At 45.5% G+C, this 15,924-nt stretch overlaps 1 protein-coding gene across 1 annotated transcript; it reads left to right on the top strand.

Moving 5' to 3' along the window:
• Nucleotides 1-691: 691 nt before the first annotated feature.
• On the top strand, nt 692-10,400 carry LOC149362625 (uncharacterized). Its single transcript, XM_089573137.1, has 3 exons — nt 692-904; nt 4,199-4,249; nt 8,369-10,400. The coding sequence occupies exons 1-3, from the start codon at nt 862-864 to the stop codon at nt 10,249-10,251; spliced, it is 1,977 nt and encodes a 658-aa protein (XP_089429263.1). The 5' UTR covers nt 692-861; the 3' UTR covers nt 10,252-10,400.
• The last annotated feature ends 5,524 nt before the right edge of the window (nt 10,401-15,924 follow it).

The raw sequence follows: 15,924 nt of genomic DNA, 5'->3' as shown, positions 1-15,924 counted from the left end.
TACCATGAAAGTAAAAAAAGCCGCGGCGATAGCCTGATGCTCTCGTGCAGTGGCGAGTGAAGCTGATCTGCTAACGCCGCCGCGGGTTCGAATCCCGGTCTCGGATATTTATTTCATTTCTTTTAATTACTTCTTTCACTTGGCACATACCCACAAACATCGCAAGATCTTGCTCGGGATTTACCCATGCATTTCGCACTAATAAACTCGAAACATGAATGGTGAGCGGCTCTAGCGGACACCTGAGTCGAAAATATTTCTTCATTGGTATACATGAAAGAAGCTGCAAGACACCGCACCCAATGTCAACGAATGCGTGCAAACTATCATACGGCAGGTTAAAGTCAATCCAGGTGCAGGCAAACATTTCATCCCGTAACCATGCTTCCCCGCCCCCAGCGGACACATATTTGCCAATCACAAGCACAGCCGAAAAGAGATTCTGTCAGACAAGCTTTCCACTGAATGTTTGTCTAGATGCGTGGACAGATTTCTGTTGCATTGTGCTCGACAATGCTGCCACCGTCTTTCGCCACACAAGCCCAGAGGCCATGAAGCCTTTCAGGAGCGCAGAAACAATATATATTATCCTTTTTGTTTCCTCCAATGCGTCCAGCAAAAGGGCGCACATGTGGTATAGACAATGGTCAGGTCTATTTTCGCGTTCAGGGACGCACACGTGAAGAACGTCCTACAAATTCAGCGCTCCGCACTCATCTGTCGAAAACAGGCTTTGGCTAGCTGAAGCCTTTCCTTCTTTCTTTTTTCTTCGCCCAACTGAGGCACACGGAAACTTCTTTCGACTGAAGACAAGAAAATCATTTTCTACAAGGAAAGGAACAGTAGAACCCCTGTGCAGTCATGGCTCTCCTGGGGCCAGCACGGTTCAGCCTTTTGATCTTAGGTAAGTATATTGGTAACCTAAATCTTAATGGTCCTTTCGAAGTAAATGCTTACTTACGTGTGTTCATATTTTTAACAAACTACTGCTCGCAGAACAACTGCTACTATTGTTACAATCACTTGAACTCCTATGTAACAAGTTATAAACTTCTATGTTACCAAATGGCACGATTTTTTTTCAGGCAGTTCAAATGTCTACTTAACAAAAAAGATTCTTAGTGTCCATTTCTCCAGTGTTTTCAAATACTCAGTGAATGCAGTAGGGCTTATTTTTAATCGATAAAAGGCTTTTATTCGTGAGACGGCTGAAATGTAACTACTGCGAATTCCTTATAGTTCCCTTTCCAACTGTTCTATATTCAAGCAGTTTTGAACATTTTTCTTGGCAGAAGCAAAAACATTGAGAACACGCTGAATTTGGCGGTGCTCATTCTTCACGTCAGAAGTGTTTTCTGACACCTGTTAAAAACATCGAGAGGGTAGCCTTAAATATTCCTCTTTGAAACCGAGTGCTGGGGGCATATATCTGAAAGTGCTTTTTCACAGGAGCTGCGTAATTTTTCTCAGGTTTCCTTCGACTCAGATACTACGGTTTTGTGCATTGTTTCTGCAAGGAAAAAATCTGTCCTTAGGTTCCATGCTTATAATATGTCGTTCACCTGCGCAATGCGAGAGCATACGTCTTATCATTACAAGTAGTTTTGTGCGTATTTCGTACGTGCGAATGATCTGCGAAGTCACTGATCAGCAAAGAATAAACACAGGAAAAACGTCAGTATCCCCACTTCACGGAATTTTCTGTTCAGAAAAAAGCACATCCAAATCTTTGATGCCGTGTACATGGATTCAATTGTATTTGTCAAGCAAATAACTATTCCTGCTGCAGCTATGCTATACAACGCTCCTCATGGAGTGGTTTATGTTTGTTTTGTGCTAATTAATAGATGTGATAAGGCTCTCTATGCTCACAGAACATGAATCAGCCTATATAGAAGTAATTGGGTAAGCTGCCCTCTAAACCACCCCTTTTAGGGGTAGCGTATGCTTACGAAGCTATGGGGTCGATTTCCGTCACTAAACATGCGAAATACTTACGGCTGGTCAAGTAAACAAGCCCCACTTCAAAACATATCAACTTCTAGCTGCTATGAAGACCTCAGCCGTGGTTTCGATCTCCTCTAGTTGCTAACCTCAAGACCTCCGGCGCCGCGTTAAAGCCTCCGCTCATTGCTAACTGCATCGAATTAGTGCGCTTTGCAAGTGTGAATACGCCTACGTTGCCGAGAGTAAGCATTCAGTATATTTAGTGATCGAAGCCTACTCCGGGACTTTGGCAGCATGCCCTGCCTCTAAAAGGGAATACGCTAGAAGACAAAGTAACGGTTTGGGCTTCTTGGTATGGCTGCATGACTAGAAGAAGCCGCGCGAAAAGACGAGGAAGAACACAGAAGCTGACAGGACAGTTTACTCTCTTTATGCGCCCTTGTAGGCTTATTCGTGTTTAGCGTGAGCCAGCTTACTGTATTATTTATTTATTTATTTATTTATTTATTTATTTATTTATTTATTTATTTATTTATTTATTTATTTATTTATTTATTTATTTATTTATTTATTTATTTATTTATTTAATACTGCGGAGTCGCTTGACTGCAAGCAGGTATGAGCACGGATACAAATAAAAAACAAGATATGCACGAGCATCATGCAAGAGCAAACAATGATGCGAAAAAAGAAACAAAAAAGACAAGGGTTTCACATACAAAAGGCTCTCAAATTATCAACAAACGTTTCTAAATAGTGCCCACCCAAGCCTAGCCCCACGCTACAAAGAAAAGCTATACTGCTTTTACAGAAACTTCGCAGGAAAAAAGAAAAAAATTGTCCTAGCTGATCCGGGGTTCGAAACCGGAGCCACCAAATGTTAGGGGCAGTCACTTTGCAAACTACAAGCTAACCAGGAGGGCTAGCGGATGGTAGGGCGAGAGCGAATTGATCAGTAACTCGAAATGGGAACGGTGTCAGCCCAAATTCCAAGTTCATAGCACTACAGCCTCCCATTCGCCGGTTTCGCCGATGTTTGTCCGATCCCTCTGCGACCTTGAAAATTGGGTGGCTGGGTGCAGATAGCTATGTCACGTGACCTTGTGACGTCAGCACAACTTGCCCACAGGATTATGAGCAGACTTCCCACCGTGGCAGGTGGAAGCTCAGGTAATAAATAGTCGCGAGAGGCTGCTCGGACCCTGTTAAAATGAAGGTCATAGCTGCACTTTACTGGGAGCAAGCGACTTGTAGGTAGGCGCTGTCTCTCTTCAAAGTCAATCGTAACAGTAGTTCTAAATTCTGAGTATTAGTTTTCCAACATGGAGCCAGCGAAGCTCTTGACTCATATTCTGTGTTACTACGACTCAGTGGGATGTAAAGCATGGTATTAATTCGAGAGCACTGCATATTGCATGCATTCTTGTGATGTATTAGCAAGAAAGCATGGTAGAATGGATCTTAAGGAGCTATAACAGAATGCCACGCTCAGCGATAGCCCAATAATTCTCGCTTATAGAGAGATTACGACAGAATAAATGTAGAAATTGAACACATCATCACCGATGCTTCAGCTCAGCTTAGGATAGAAATCTGAGACGCGAGCAGCACCGGCTGAAGGTGCCACTATTGGATGCTGAAACGCTAACAAAGCTTTCTGTATTTATTGATTCTGCGGCAAGAGGGTCGCCAGACGCCGCCTTAATCACTTGCCTAGTACACCCTCTAATTTTGTTTTGTAACCCTGCGCTTTGGTTATTTTTGTAAGGATCATCATGGTGCAGGCGTGTGAGTGCCTTTCTCTCTGTATCTAATTAGCAAAAAAAAAGGCGTCCCTCACCACGGCCTTATATTTTAATGTGCAGCATCATGTCCGCAGTCATAATGATGTTGATATAAGCTGCTGTTTACTGTATTATGACTCTGAAAAAAAAAGTGCGCTAAAGCAAAAACTATTTAACTGAGCCCACACCTTCGGGTAACGCAAACGGAGTGTCTTTTGCTTAAGGAGACTATGACCAAACCGCGATTATGCGCCGATGTATTAGCAAAACAATATCCGAAATTCTACCTCCACAACTCGCTAGCGTCAGATCCATTGTGTTTACTCGCTCAAAGAATGGCACCCATTCTGATTTTTAGAACATATCTACACCCTAAAGACGGCCGGATATTCGTAATTTATGGCATCTTCTCTGACTTGTTTGTTTCTGTTCTTTGTTTTAACCATTATTGTCTTTTTTTTCTTCAGGATTATTCGTTGCCTGCTGTCATGCACAGGGCTGGGGCTTCGGAGGATATGGTACGTATTCTTAAATGTGCGGCTGCATATATCAGTGTTAATAGCGTAGCCCAACCTTTACTATCAGCACTGAACAATTTGTGTTTAATGTAGCCACTCTCTAATTGGAAGAATAAGCAGGGGTGGCTCTAAGTCATGTAGACCAATGAAATCATGTGGTTAGGTTTGGTTTATGGTTTATGGGTGTTAACGTCCCAAAGCGACTAAGGCTATGGGAGACGCCGTAGTGGAGGGCTCCGCAAATTTCGACCACCTGGGGTTCTTTAAAGTGCGCTGACATCGTACAGTACACGGGCCTCTAGAATTTCGCCTCCATCGAAATTCAGCCGCCGCGGCCGGGATCGAACCCGCGTCTTTCGGGTCAGCAGCCGAGCACCATAACCACTGAGCCACCACGGCGGCGCTCATGTAGTTAAACGTCAAAGCCTTTTAAGAGTATTCCCGTTTAGAATAGATGGCAAAGGCGGGAAAACGTCAAAGCCCTTAAGAGTGTCACCGCCTTTGCCTTCTATTCTTGACTGCATGCCACATTGGGGTTTGGTTACTGCTGCAACTAGTTTCTGCATGCAAAGAACAAAACTCATTGAGTTGAAACTGCGCTTCAGCCACCTAAACGCATACTGATGACAAATCAGTTAGTCTACGATGCAGCGCTAATTCGTTTGCCCGAATAGATTATCGGTGTTCCTTGGGTGACGTTTTTTGCTTACTCTACAAGGGCTTCCACTGTAGCAATATGAACCTTATTAAGGCTCAGGTTTCTGATAATGTAGATGGTATCTGAAAGGAGCACTGAGAACAACTCCAGCCAATTTTCTCCGTCTGTGCTCGCTTCGTCCGTCGTCCTTTCTATGTTGCGCTACAGTCTCTCAGCGTCGCTAACTACCAGCATGCCCAAACGTCTCCCCTAAATAGTTTTTCTCTTAATAAACATCCGTCGTACGACATTTTTTAGGCACGCGCGAATAGTGATTTTTCTAAACCGAATCGAATACGAAAAGTTTAGCCAAAAACCGAATCGAATATGAATCGAATATATTTACGAATATTCGCTACTTGTGAGGATATTCAATAAGGAATAATGAGGAACAGCGAAGCGCTGTTTTCACAGTTGTAGAGCTCTGTATCTCCTAAAATATGGGGCACTAATACCCATTTGGGAGTCGCAACACGAAGTCAGTCTGTTAACTATGTCATTGTCATGTCACGCGAATAGTAAAAGTACATTTTGCTCTTGATAACGGAAGATTAAACTAGTGCCACATCTCAGTGCATGAGATTGGCGAGAGCTGCTTATGAGGCATGGCCTCCGAGGTCAGGTACTAAGGTCGGGTTGGTGGAATCCTACCGGATCGTCCAATCTCTGATGCCATGTATGAGGATTATGAAACCGCCACGCAAATGGACCGCTCCGCGGCGCTCAACCCTCATTTTTCGCGCATGACGATCGCGGCAGCAAGGTACGCGGCGTGTATGGTCCTTGTTTTTGGAATAGTGGTAGAAGAAAAAAAAAAAAGGCAGGCCTTATTCGAGATCCGCGCTACTTATTCGAAAAATTGGGGACATCTTTAATTCGTTTCGAATAATTTTGGGCACACACTATTGGATTCGTTAGAATAATCTAACAGGAGGATGTTTGATTTGGTTATTCAAATTTTCTGCCTATGCTCATGTTAGTTCGCCAGCAAAAGGCGCATTTGCTCCTGAGTAAGTTGCATTTAAAAGAAAAACATTTTTTTTTTTCGCCCTAGTCGGTTTAAACTTGTGACATCAAGACCAATACAGACTCTGTTAAAACCTTTTGGGAAGTGAATGGCGTTGTTGCCCCAGGAATTCCCAATAAAAATTTATTGACGTCCCTGCAATTTCCCTGTAATAGCGGCCAGAGGTACGGATACCTGTACTCCATTTCTGACGAGTTCTAGCTTATAAAATCCCCGTTTTTGACTAAATAAGGCCCTCTGCCTGAGCATGCAGCAATTTCTGCATAAAGGCCAAATTCAATTTGTCCTTAGTGTCCATTGAACACTGATACATGACTGGGGTTGGCATGATGGGGTATAGCTACGGTGGGAAACACTGTGCCTCGCATCCATAAATCCGATGGCACCAGCCGCTTCAACCTTTTGACTGTTGTGATCTTACTGATCAACGTGTTTCCTTCTTGTTCGCCTTGTCTAAAAAAGATGTCTGCCGCATTTTTTTCTTTACCTCTCATTTACAGCCTCAGGGTTTTATTTTAGCTATTGCTTTCGGGCTTAAATGCCAGATTTTGCAAAGAAGTGCTTTTCGGTATTTTGTTCCACATTGCGTGTTTTAATTATTTGTACTTATGTAAGCAAGCGTTTCAAGTCTCACATCGGCAGTAATTTCTCTGACATGCAGGAGTTTCAGTAGCCTTATTTGTTCTCACCTCCGAGCATTTGTTGGTTTTAAGTGTCACATATTCTGTACGGACAGTGAATTTCTGGTCATATTGTACATTTCACGTTTGCTTGAAAAATTCAGACGTTACCAGAAAAAATAGCGACTCTGAGCATACAGAGCTTTAAGCTGTTCTTCTTCCTGTGCGCCTACTCATATGTGAGATGCGCGAAACTGGAGGAATTTTGAGTGCTTACTACTTCAGAACTTGATTATGGAATTGAAGATAGTCTTTTCCAAAACTAGCTACCGTTATTTTCGGAAGGATACAGCAGTGTTCGACATTACGAAATTATCTATTGAGGTCACTGGCTGGAACCGGTTTTATTTGAGAGGATCTGGGCTTACGAAGCACGTTTCCTGAGATTACAAGAGGGCTTAGACTTATCATCATCATCATCATCCTGACTACTCCCACTGCAGGGCAAAGGCCTCTCCCATGTCTCTCCAATTAACCCTGTCCTTTGCCAGCTGCGGCCACCGTATCCCCCCAAACTTCTCAATATCACCCACCCACCTTTCTGCCGCCCTTTGCTAAGCTTGCTTTCTCTTGTAATCCACTCCATTACCCTTAAGGACCAGCGGTTATCCTGCCTTCGCATTACATGCACTGCCCAAGCCCAAGCACATTTCTTCCTCTTAGACTTATATACACGTTTAAAAAGCACCGTACGGCTCGAAAGACAGTCACGCTTGACGAAACCCGGCGAAAAGAACTCTAAGCGTGGTTCATTTAGAATTGGCCATTTAATGAACCATGTTTTTAATTTGCATACTCAGTGTGATCTTCCTGGCTAGAGTACTACTACAGCACGCAAGCTATGGCAATTAGCGCCTGGGCTTGTCAAGGTTAATAACGCTAAGTGCATTACCTTCAGCTTTAAACTCGTCTAAAACAAAACCAATAGCAAATTAAATGTTCCTTCCTCTCAGACGAGCTTTCGTTGACAACGCATACACAGTAGTGAATAGGATTTTGCTTCAGGACCGCTGCCTCAACCACGTGAATAATCTCTAGACAATTCTGCCCAAGCAATGCATGACATTTTTACACTTGTTAAATAAGTAACTTGCCATATACAGCAGAACCCTAGGCCCAGACATGCTTCCTTCGTGCAAAGAGTGATGCGCTTAATCCATGCTCCAAACATGTCAAACAGTAAAATATGTCAAAGTGTAAAGTGCAACAGAGAGCATTCCAAAAAGGTCCTCTAGCCAACAGCACCTCTTGACACGGAGGGCTCAACTTTACAGCTTCACTGATTTTGTGTCTCTCAACATTCGCGAGAACTGGGGTCTAGGAGAGCGCCTGCAACAGACAGGCGCAGGCTAGGGCATCCTTGACAAATGCTCGACAAAGTTATTTTTGCCACAGTCTCCTCTTTCATCAGGTAACTTTAAAACCGATACGGCCACCTATGGTGTCGTGAAAAGTATCAAGAATAAGGGCTGTATTTCCAGCTACCCTGACTGAGCTGGACAGGAAATCTTGATCGTACTTTAAAACTTTATCAAACCTCACCAAAAAGCCAGATATCTCCAAACGCATCCATCTTCGCTTACATAGAAGCTTCTATAGCTTCTTTTTAAGCCAAAGACCAGTATTTCTTGGAAAATGTACAGATAGCTACGCTACATAGCGATTTGTATAGTACGTGCTGTTTTAAGGATGTCACCTCACTTTTCCGCCTGCAGGACAGCAGCAGCGAAGCCGCCGTGGAAGCAGGGGGTGCCTTGAACTCTACCAGCTAGGCCTCGGTGGTGTCCATCCTATTCACCTGGGCGCGCTGACCGGAGGCCGCAAGCTCCTTCGCAATGGTGTCGAGTCGTCTCAGATCTGGACGTGGCTGGGTCGGCACCGCGGCCGCGGGCTCTGGGGCGGCACAATCGGCTCCCAGCTCTGGCTTAGCCCCGTGCAGGGATGGCGAGTCCGCCCCTGGTCCTCCCTCAGAACTGGAGCTTGGGTCTTGCACGGTGGACGGCCTCTGTGGATCTCCTTGCCGCTGTTCGGGTTCGGAAATACACCGGACCTTTCATCTTCCGTCCGCATCGACGAGAAAGTTACCGCTGGTCTAACAACCGGCATGCGGGTAGGACGCAGAGGTGGCTCCGGTGGTGGAGGATCGTGGGGCCAAGGTGGTCGCTGGGGAGCTGGAGGAGGATGGAGCCAAGGGGGTAGATGGGGCCAGGGACAGAGAGGAGGTGGTGGAGGCGGCTCCGGCGGAAACGGCGGGTGGTTATCTTGGGGCCGCCAGCAGGAACAACAGCAGCCGCAGCAACAACAGCAGCAGCAGCAAGGCGGCGGCAGATGGACAGGCGGCTTCGGAGGTGGCTCGAGCCAAGGTGGTGCCTGGGGCCAACAAGGTGGTGCCTCATGGGGCGTCTCGGGAGGTCAAGGCCAAGCCGGGGGCTTTAACGACCAGTCCGGAGGCTCAGAAGGTCAAGGGCAGCAAGGTGGCGATGTCTCCTTGGGCACCTCGGGAGGTCAAGGCCAAAGTGGTGGCTACACCCAGTTTGGAAATACAGGGCAAGGCGGCTTAACGGGTCAAGGAGGTGGTGATGGGCAGGTAGGCGGTTCAGCCTCAGGAGGGCAGGGAGGTTTCGGCAGCCAAGGGCAGAGCACTGCTGATCAAGGCAGAGAATTAGGTAGCCAAGGAGGCATATATGGTCAACAGCAAGGAGGTATTACGGGTTGGTGGAGCCGCCAAGGAGGATCTGGCTCTTTGGGTGGAAGAGGCTCAACAGGGGCGGGTCAAAGTGGCCAGATAAGCGGTCGCAGCATCGGTCAGGGTGGCGGACGAGGCGGATGGATCGGCTCCGGCGGTGGACAGTGGGATCAGGGTGGAAGCTCGTCCTGGGACCAAGGAGGCTCGTCCGGAGGTCTTTGGCAGAGCGGATTCTTTGGTGGTGATGGCGGCACTGGAGGGCAATTCGGCAGCGGAGGCAGTGGTGGACAGTGGGGTCAGGGCAGTGGACGAAGCGGAGGTCAGTTGTCTGGTGGTGGACAGTGGGGTCAGGGCGGAGGCTCGTCCTGGGGCCAAGGAGGATTGTCCGGAGGTCAGTGGCAGAGCGGCAGCTTCGGTGGTGACGGGGGCACTGGAGGGCAGTTTGGCAGCGTAGGCGGCGGTGGAGGGTGGGGTCAAGGCAGTGGACGAAGTGGAGGTCAGTTGTCTGGGGGTGGACAGTGGGGTCAGGGCAGAGGCTCGTCCTGGGGCCAAGGAGGATCGTATGGTAACGTCGGCGATGGCGGAGATAGTGAAGGACAGGTAGGCAGTGAAGGTGGTGGTGGTCAGTTCTGGGGAACGGGAGCGCGTTTCGGTGGGACTGGAGGTGGTTCCGGTTATAGAACTTTTTGGAGCAGCCAGACAGGAGGCGGGAGCCCGATACGTTGGCGAGTAGTAAGGTACTCTCTTCCGGGGTCTGGATCGGGTGGGTCTACTCGATGGATACGTTGGTCTAGTTCTCCGTGGCAAAGCATTCGGTTCTCAAACCTGGGAGGTTCCTCGGGCTCAGGTCTCTCTAATATATTTGGAGGGCTACAATCAAGTATAGGAGGTTTGTCTCAAATGAGGTTGTGAGCTCTACTCTTTCTGAAGAGTATTTGCGGCTACTGTGAGATCTGAAAACATGCATGTAAGCCTCTGAACATATCCTCAAAACTCGCAATAAATGTGTTGATCATGTGTAATAATCTGTTCTGGAGGTAATAAAGCCAACCACCAACTAATTCTTGTAATTCACTTTGCAGAACTGCCGTCACCTGCTTTTTGACGCATTGGCAATTATGACGTACTGACAGACTCCTTCACCACCTTTTTACTAATCATGAAGGTTCCATTGACGTTTAAAATAGAAGCAAAAGCTTGCGCTAAAGGGCGCAGTCAATGAGGGGGCAACGAGGCAGCGCCGACGAAGACATATAGAGCACGCACTGCTCCTTCAAAGAAGGACGCTCCTAGGATTTTTCTTCTATGATTCTATGCGAGGCAATAATGTCGAACAAATATTTCATTGTGCTCTTCGATGCAAAAAAGCTTAATGCGAGTCTGATCACGAAAGAGCATGATCTCTTTGCGACTCTATGTGGCGTCTACAGATATAGGATGACGGCAATGATGTATATTAATGGCGAACGAGAAACTTGACCAAAAAGCATCATGGTACAAGATGTTTTCGTCTACACAAGTTGAGCCAACGGCCCATTTTCCAGGCATTTCACCTCAGAAAAGCCGAGTATCAGGCCACGGCAAAGCTTGTGCCCATTCTATAACTGGTGGGTGTCCGACGGCAGTGGGGATTGATCCCTGACCCACCCCACAGGTGCGGATGCTCAAACCACATAGATATGCTCAAACCACGTAACAAACGTGCTCATCAGTCGTCGAGCTACGAATGTCCGCCGCTCGCGGCATTGCTCAATTTAAAGCCCGCAAGGACGAGATAACAGGTCAAGATCATCTGCAGTAATCCGAAAAAACTTAGATGCAGCTCTGCATGGCTGCGATAAATCGAGATTAGTCCGGTCGCTTCTCGCGTCACGAACAAAAATGATAATACCCCTTTCCTGCGGCCTTGAACGTGAATTAACGGACACTACAATGTTACGTGGTAATATATTCCAGCTACAAAGTGTCCTAAAACACAAAGACCGGATTTTAGCTTGAAGCTTCAGTAGTCATCCTAAAATGCGGCGGTAAAAACTTACCGTGGAACTTCCTCTGCGCTTCTCATAGCATCCGTTTTAATGGACGCAATTGGATGAGACTGTTTAGAAGTTAGGCTGCTGTAAGAAATGTATGGCTGAAAATGTGTATCTAGCCTGAACATACAAGAAACCATTGCACAATGGGATAAAATTCTTAATCGCCTGGCAAAATTCAATGTTGTTCGCATGCCCAGCGGTCACTAAAAGGCTCTTTTTTAATCCTTAAACATTGCTGGTTAGAAGGCTTAAGCTAGGCGTAATCTGGCAGAGCCACCTGGAGGAACTTTACCAAGTACTGTCTACTGCTTGGAAAGAATTATCGCTGCACAGCACGGGCGTTTGAAGGTAAGCGACCGTCTGCAACAATTGCCGGACGTGCAAGTTCGCATACACCGGGGAATTATAATTCATTCCCACTATACACGGATATTCGGAATATAAAAGCAAGTTATCGAAATAAACGCTCGCATGGATTCAATGACAACAACTGCGGTTTATTTTCAATGCACTGGGTATTTAGCATGTCTGCAGGCTATAACAAAAAAAAGCCAAGACTCGTGGCTCTTGGCCCAGAAAGTGACACCCATAGGCCACTTTTATGCTAATTTGCTTTTGCGCTCTGTCATTCCTTAAGGCTTCATTTCATATTGGTGATATCACTATCCGGGTCCCAAAACCCTGTTTTCATTTTCTACGGGAGAGGCTCAGATCATATTCCTCCTTTCCTCATCACGCCTCGTCTACATGTGTGTTTATACCCAGCTGGAACCATTTGAAGAAATAAAAAGTAAATTTTCAGCCAGTACAGCTTCTGTGTGGAAGCCTTTTTATTTATTTATTATTTTATTATTTATTGCTACCCCCAGGGCAGAAACATTACAGAATGGAAAGGGCCCCGCCGCGGTGGCTCAGTGGTTACCGTTTTTGTATCGTTACAGCAAGAAGAAACAGCTAACCTATAACTAACCCGGTGTCACAAATAAGGCTGAAATTTTTTAGATATCTGTTGTAGATATAGCCAATGTTCCAATGTAACTAGCAGCTTAACCCTTTAAGGCGATGTGTACACAATTGTGTACAAAGCTAACTAATCGCTTTTTCTTAGAGCGTGCTCGACCTAGCTGTGATTTAAGAGTCTCAGTAAATTTATCATGCTTAATACCACAACTAGGATGCCAAAGAGCGCACGCAGGAAAAATATTTGGTAGCATGCCGTCCGCCATTTTTATGAAGACCGAGTTTGCCATTCAAGCGTAATGTGCGTCTTGGCAAACATATTCATTCCACGATATTTCAGCTGTTTACGTGATAAGTCCTAGCGTTTAAATGTTGCTATTTCCATCTATTATGACAGTTTGTATAAAATTCTGCACATCCCTATAAAAAAATTTACCGCTGAGATTCTGCGCTGCAAAACAAAATTTTTTTTTTAATGCGAAACATTCTTTAGCTAAGTCATATAGAATTTGCGGTGTATGTATCCACATTCCCTCGTTACGGCGCTCGCGTGCCGAGCGCGCGGCCAGTCGGTGCGCCACCGCGCACTGACTGTAACTAAACCAATTAAAGTGACGCACGCATGCCCTCACCTGACCGGTCGCAACGTTGGTACGCCGGCGTTTGAGACCAAAGAGAATCCGTCATATTGTAGCATTGAGTCTCTCGATGGACAATGCAGCGTCTTATCCTGCTTTGAAAAAAAGAACCCATAATGGGTTTCTTTTTTTTACTTTATTTGATCAGCAAACCTTTGTTCATTCACACACTCGTCCCCATGTTTGCCTTGAGGAAATGAACACCACATGACAAAAGAAAAGCGAGTAACATCATCGCATTGCTATGCTGCTGGAACTTAAGATAATTTGAATCCCTGAATACGGATGAAACATATGTTAGGGGAAATTTTTCCAGTCGAGCTCAAACATGAGACATTAAAAAATATGACAAACACTCCTATGACTTGCGATAAAGAAAAGTAATTATAGACTTGGGCCCGTTGATTGAAAGCACAATTAAGCTTGGGATTAATAGGATACAAGAAAGTGGTTTCGCCTTTTGAACGTTCCCCAGGCTCTACCAAAATGTTCATTCCTACTCGCTCCTTTTACCGAGTCCTGTATGAAGACGTACCCTTGCACGAGGATGGAGGTGCAAGCTAGTCGTGGTAACAGAACAATGCAAATGGTAACGATAGAAACGCTGTGTGGACCGAAGTACCCCTCTGTAAACTAGCCTGCACACCTACCCTTCCCAGTTTCAGAGGTGTGTGCACTCTTGTGTCTTTGTAATATTCGGTGCTTTGTTATTTATTTTGTCATTATGTTATTTCAAGGCGCTGGCACGAAATAAAACTTCTGCATTACCGCTCCACTGTAGAGGTTCATCGGACTTCTTTCGTAGACGTGACCGACGACGGCTTCTCTGAGAATACGTTCTCTCGGGAAGGACGGCTTGCAGTGAAACCATGCATTTGACGGCAATCATTAGGCAGTTACATAACAATTACAAGGACTCTGCAGATTTCTACATAGAAATGGGCCATTTAATTTATCCTATCATTACGGCGTCTCTCATAGCCTTAGTCGCTTTGGGACGTTAAACGCCATAAACCAACCAACCAAACATTATGCCGTAGTTCCAATGCCCCGTTGTAAACCTATGCCTCATGCACACTCCTCAAATGGTGAGAACAGAAAAACTGATCTCAACTAGTTGCTCTTTTACCGTTGGGTTATGTACAACACACATACATTAAAAAAGGCGCCTTCACAAGCCAGAAACGCGTGAAGTAAAAAAAAAGAGTTTCTGGCAGAAGCATGCACCAAACTAGCAGTTTCGCAAAAATCTGTGCGAAGTATTGCGATGGGAACCAAGAACCACATCTCCATATGCACTGGAGTATATTTCAGCAAAAAATAAGCGTATGGTGTTCGGACAACCTATAGCTGACGAAGACGCTCCATCGAGTTCCACCCTTGTTTTATTATTAGCCTCCTCATTGACTTCAAGTGGTCTGGCATCCAAGGGCAGCGCATAGAGGCATCCCATCTCAGAGATTTTTAGAAATTATGTGATGATAATCGAGTTTTTACAGTGCGAGGGCACCTGCGGCCAAAGAGCACCAAGGCACAAGCTGTTTTCGGCGTCTCAAGGTCTGGTCAAAGACCAATATCCTAACTATTTCGCCCTTAAAGAAGCCGAGCGCCAGACCAGGGGGAAGCTTGTGTCCATTGTATCACCGGTGGGTACCCGGCGGCACTGGGGATCGAACCCCACACCTCCCGCATGCTAGGCGGATTCTCAAGCCGCTATGCCACCGTTGCGGTATTTTTAGAATGTGTTCAGTGTTTTAACTAACATGCAGCCAATGCTTAGGTGGTGGTGAAAATCTTTTATTTACACGCTTCAAATTGAGGGATTGACGTGGTCGGGGTTCCTAGTCCAGTAGTCCTTTGGCTGAAGCTACCGCCGTTGCTCAGTCGAGGAGCTGTACTTGGTCCTCAAGCGAGCTGGTGAATGCCGCCTCCCAGCCTTCATTTCTTGACTGACAGATATAAAAATTTGGGATTGGCCTGACAGGACCAGACCACGCGATATAGACCGGGGATGTCGCCACAGAAGCGGCATTTCTAATCAAAGGATTCGGGTCGATCACATGTAACTGATAGATATGGCGACGTCTGTATATAAGTGTCCGATGTTTTCTTCCTGTGTTTTTCCGAGGCCCTTACCTGGAGGAGCATATTTCCGGCGCACTTATTTTTAGTGTTGTGTTATATTCAATAAGGTACTGCGCATATTTGAGAGGGCGTGTTCGTCAGGAAGACATGGGCCTACAATAGCCTATCATGTTGGTGGAAGATATAGACAGCTCTTTGCTCGGTCCGTATTTTTTAACGTTTTGCCCACACCTGGTGTACTGTTGGAACGAATCAAGAGTGCTAGTTTCTCTAAGTCGTTAGGACGGCAAAAAAATATTTTTAATGTATACTCCAACTTTTATCCTCTCCTTTTTTTTAATGCTTTCTTAAAAGCCAAACCAAAGCCATTATAAAACGAAAATACAAGTTTCCGCAATAAGGCACTTATCGCTAGATTGAGCACTGCATGTATATGAAGAATTTCCACACTTAAATCCACAACAAGAGTTTCATTCTCGGTGCCATACTGTCTAAAATAAAATTCTGCTAGAAAACTAAATAAAAGTAAAAACAGCACCTATATAAATTTTTGTAAGGTTTTCGACATCAGTACTTATGGCATATTAATTTATAAACAATAAATAATTGTAACTTTCGGAATATTTGCCCTGACCTTTCTCAGTTTTGCATGAGCAGCCGCTTGGCTGATTTCACGTTTACTACCAATAATCAAATCATCGTAGACGCAGTATTGCCATTCAGTGCGTTTTAAATTGAAATGGTAAAGCCGTTTCTATAGTGTCTCCACTTTATGAGCTTACTGAGCAGATACCGCAGGAAAATGTTCAACCGAACAACGCCGGAGCATGTCCTCAAGAAATGGGACAACCACCTCAGCTGCAGAA

This window comes from Amblyomma mixtum, chromosome 2 (assembly GCF_055824585.1).
Source record: "Amblyomma mixtum isolate Tamu chromosome 2, ASM5582458v1, whole genome shotgun sequence".
In the NCBI taxonomy this organism is placed as follows: domain Eukaryota; kingdom Metazoa; phylum Arthropoda; class Arachnida; order Ixodida; family Ixodidae; genus Amblyomma; species Amblyomma mixtum.
Note: the sequence above shows the minus strand (reverse complement) of the source record. Positions and strands in the feature narration are given on the sequence as shown.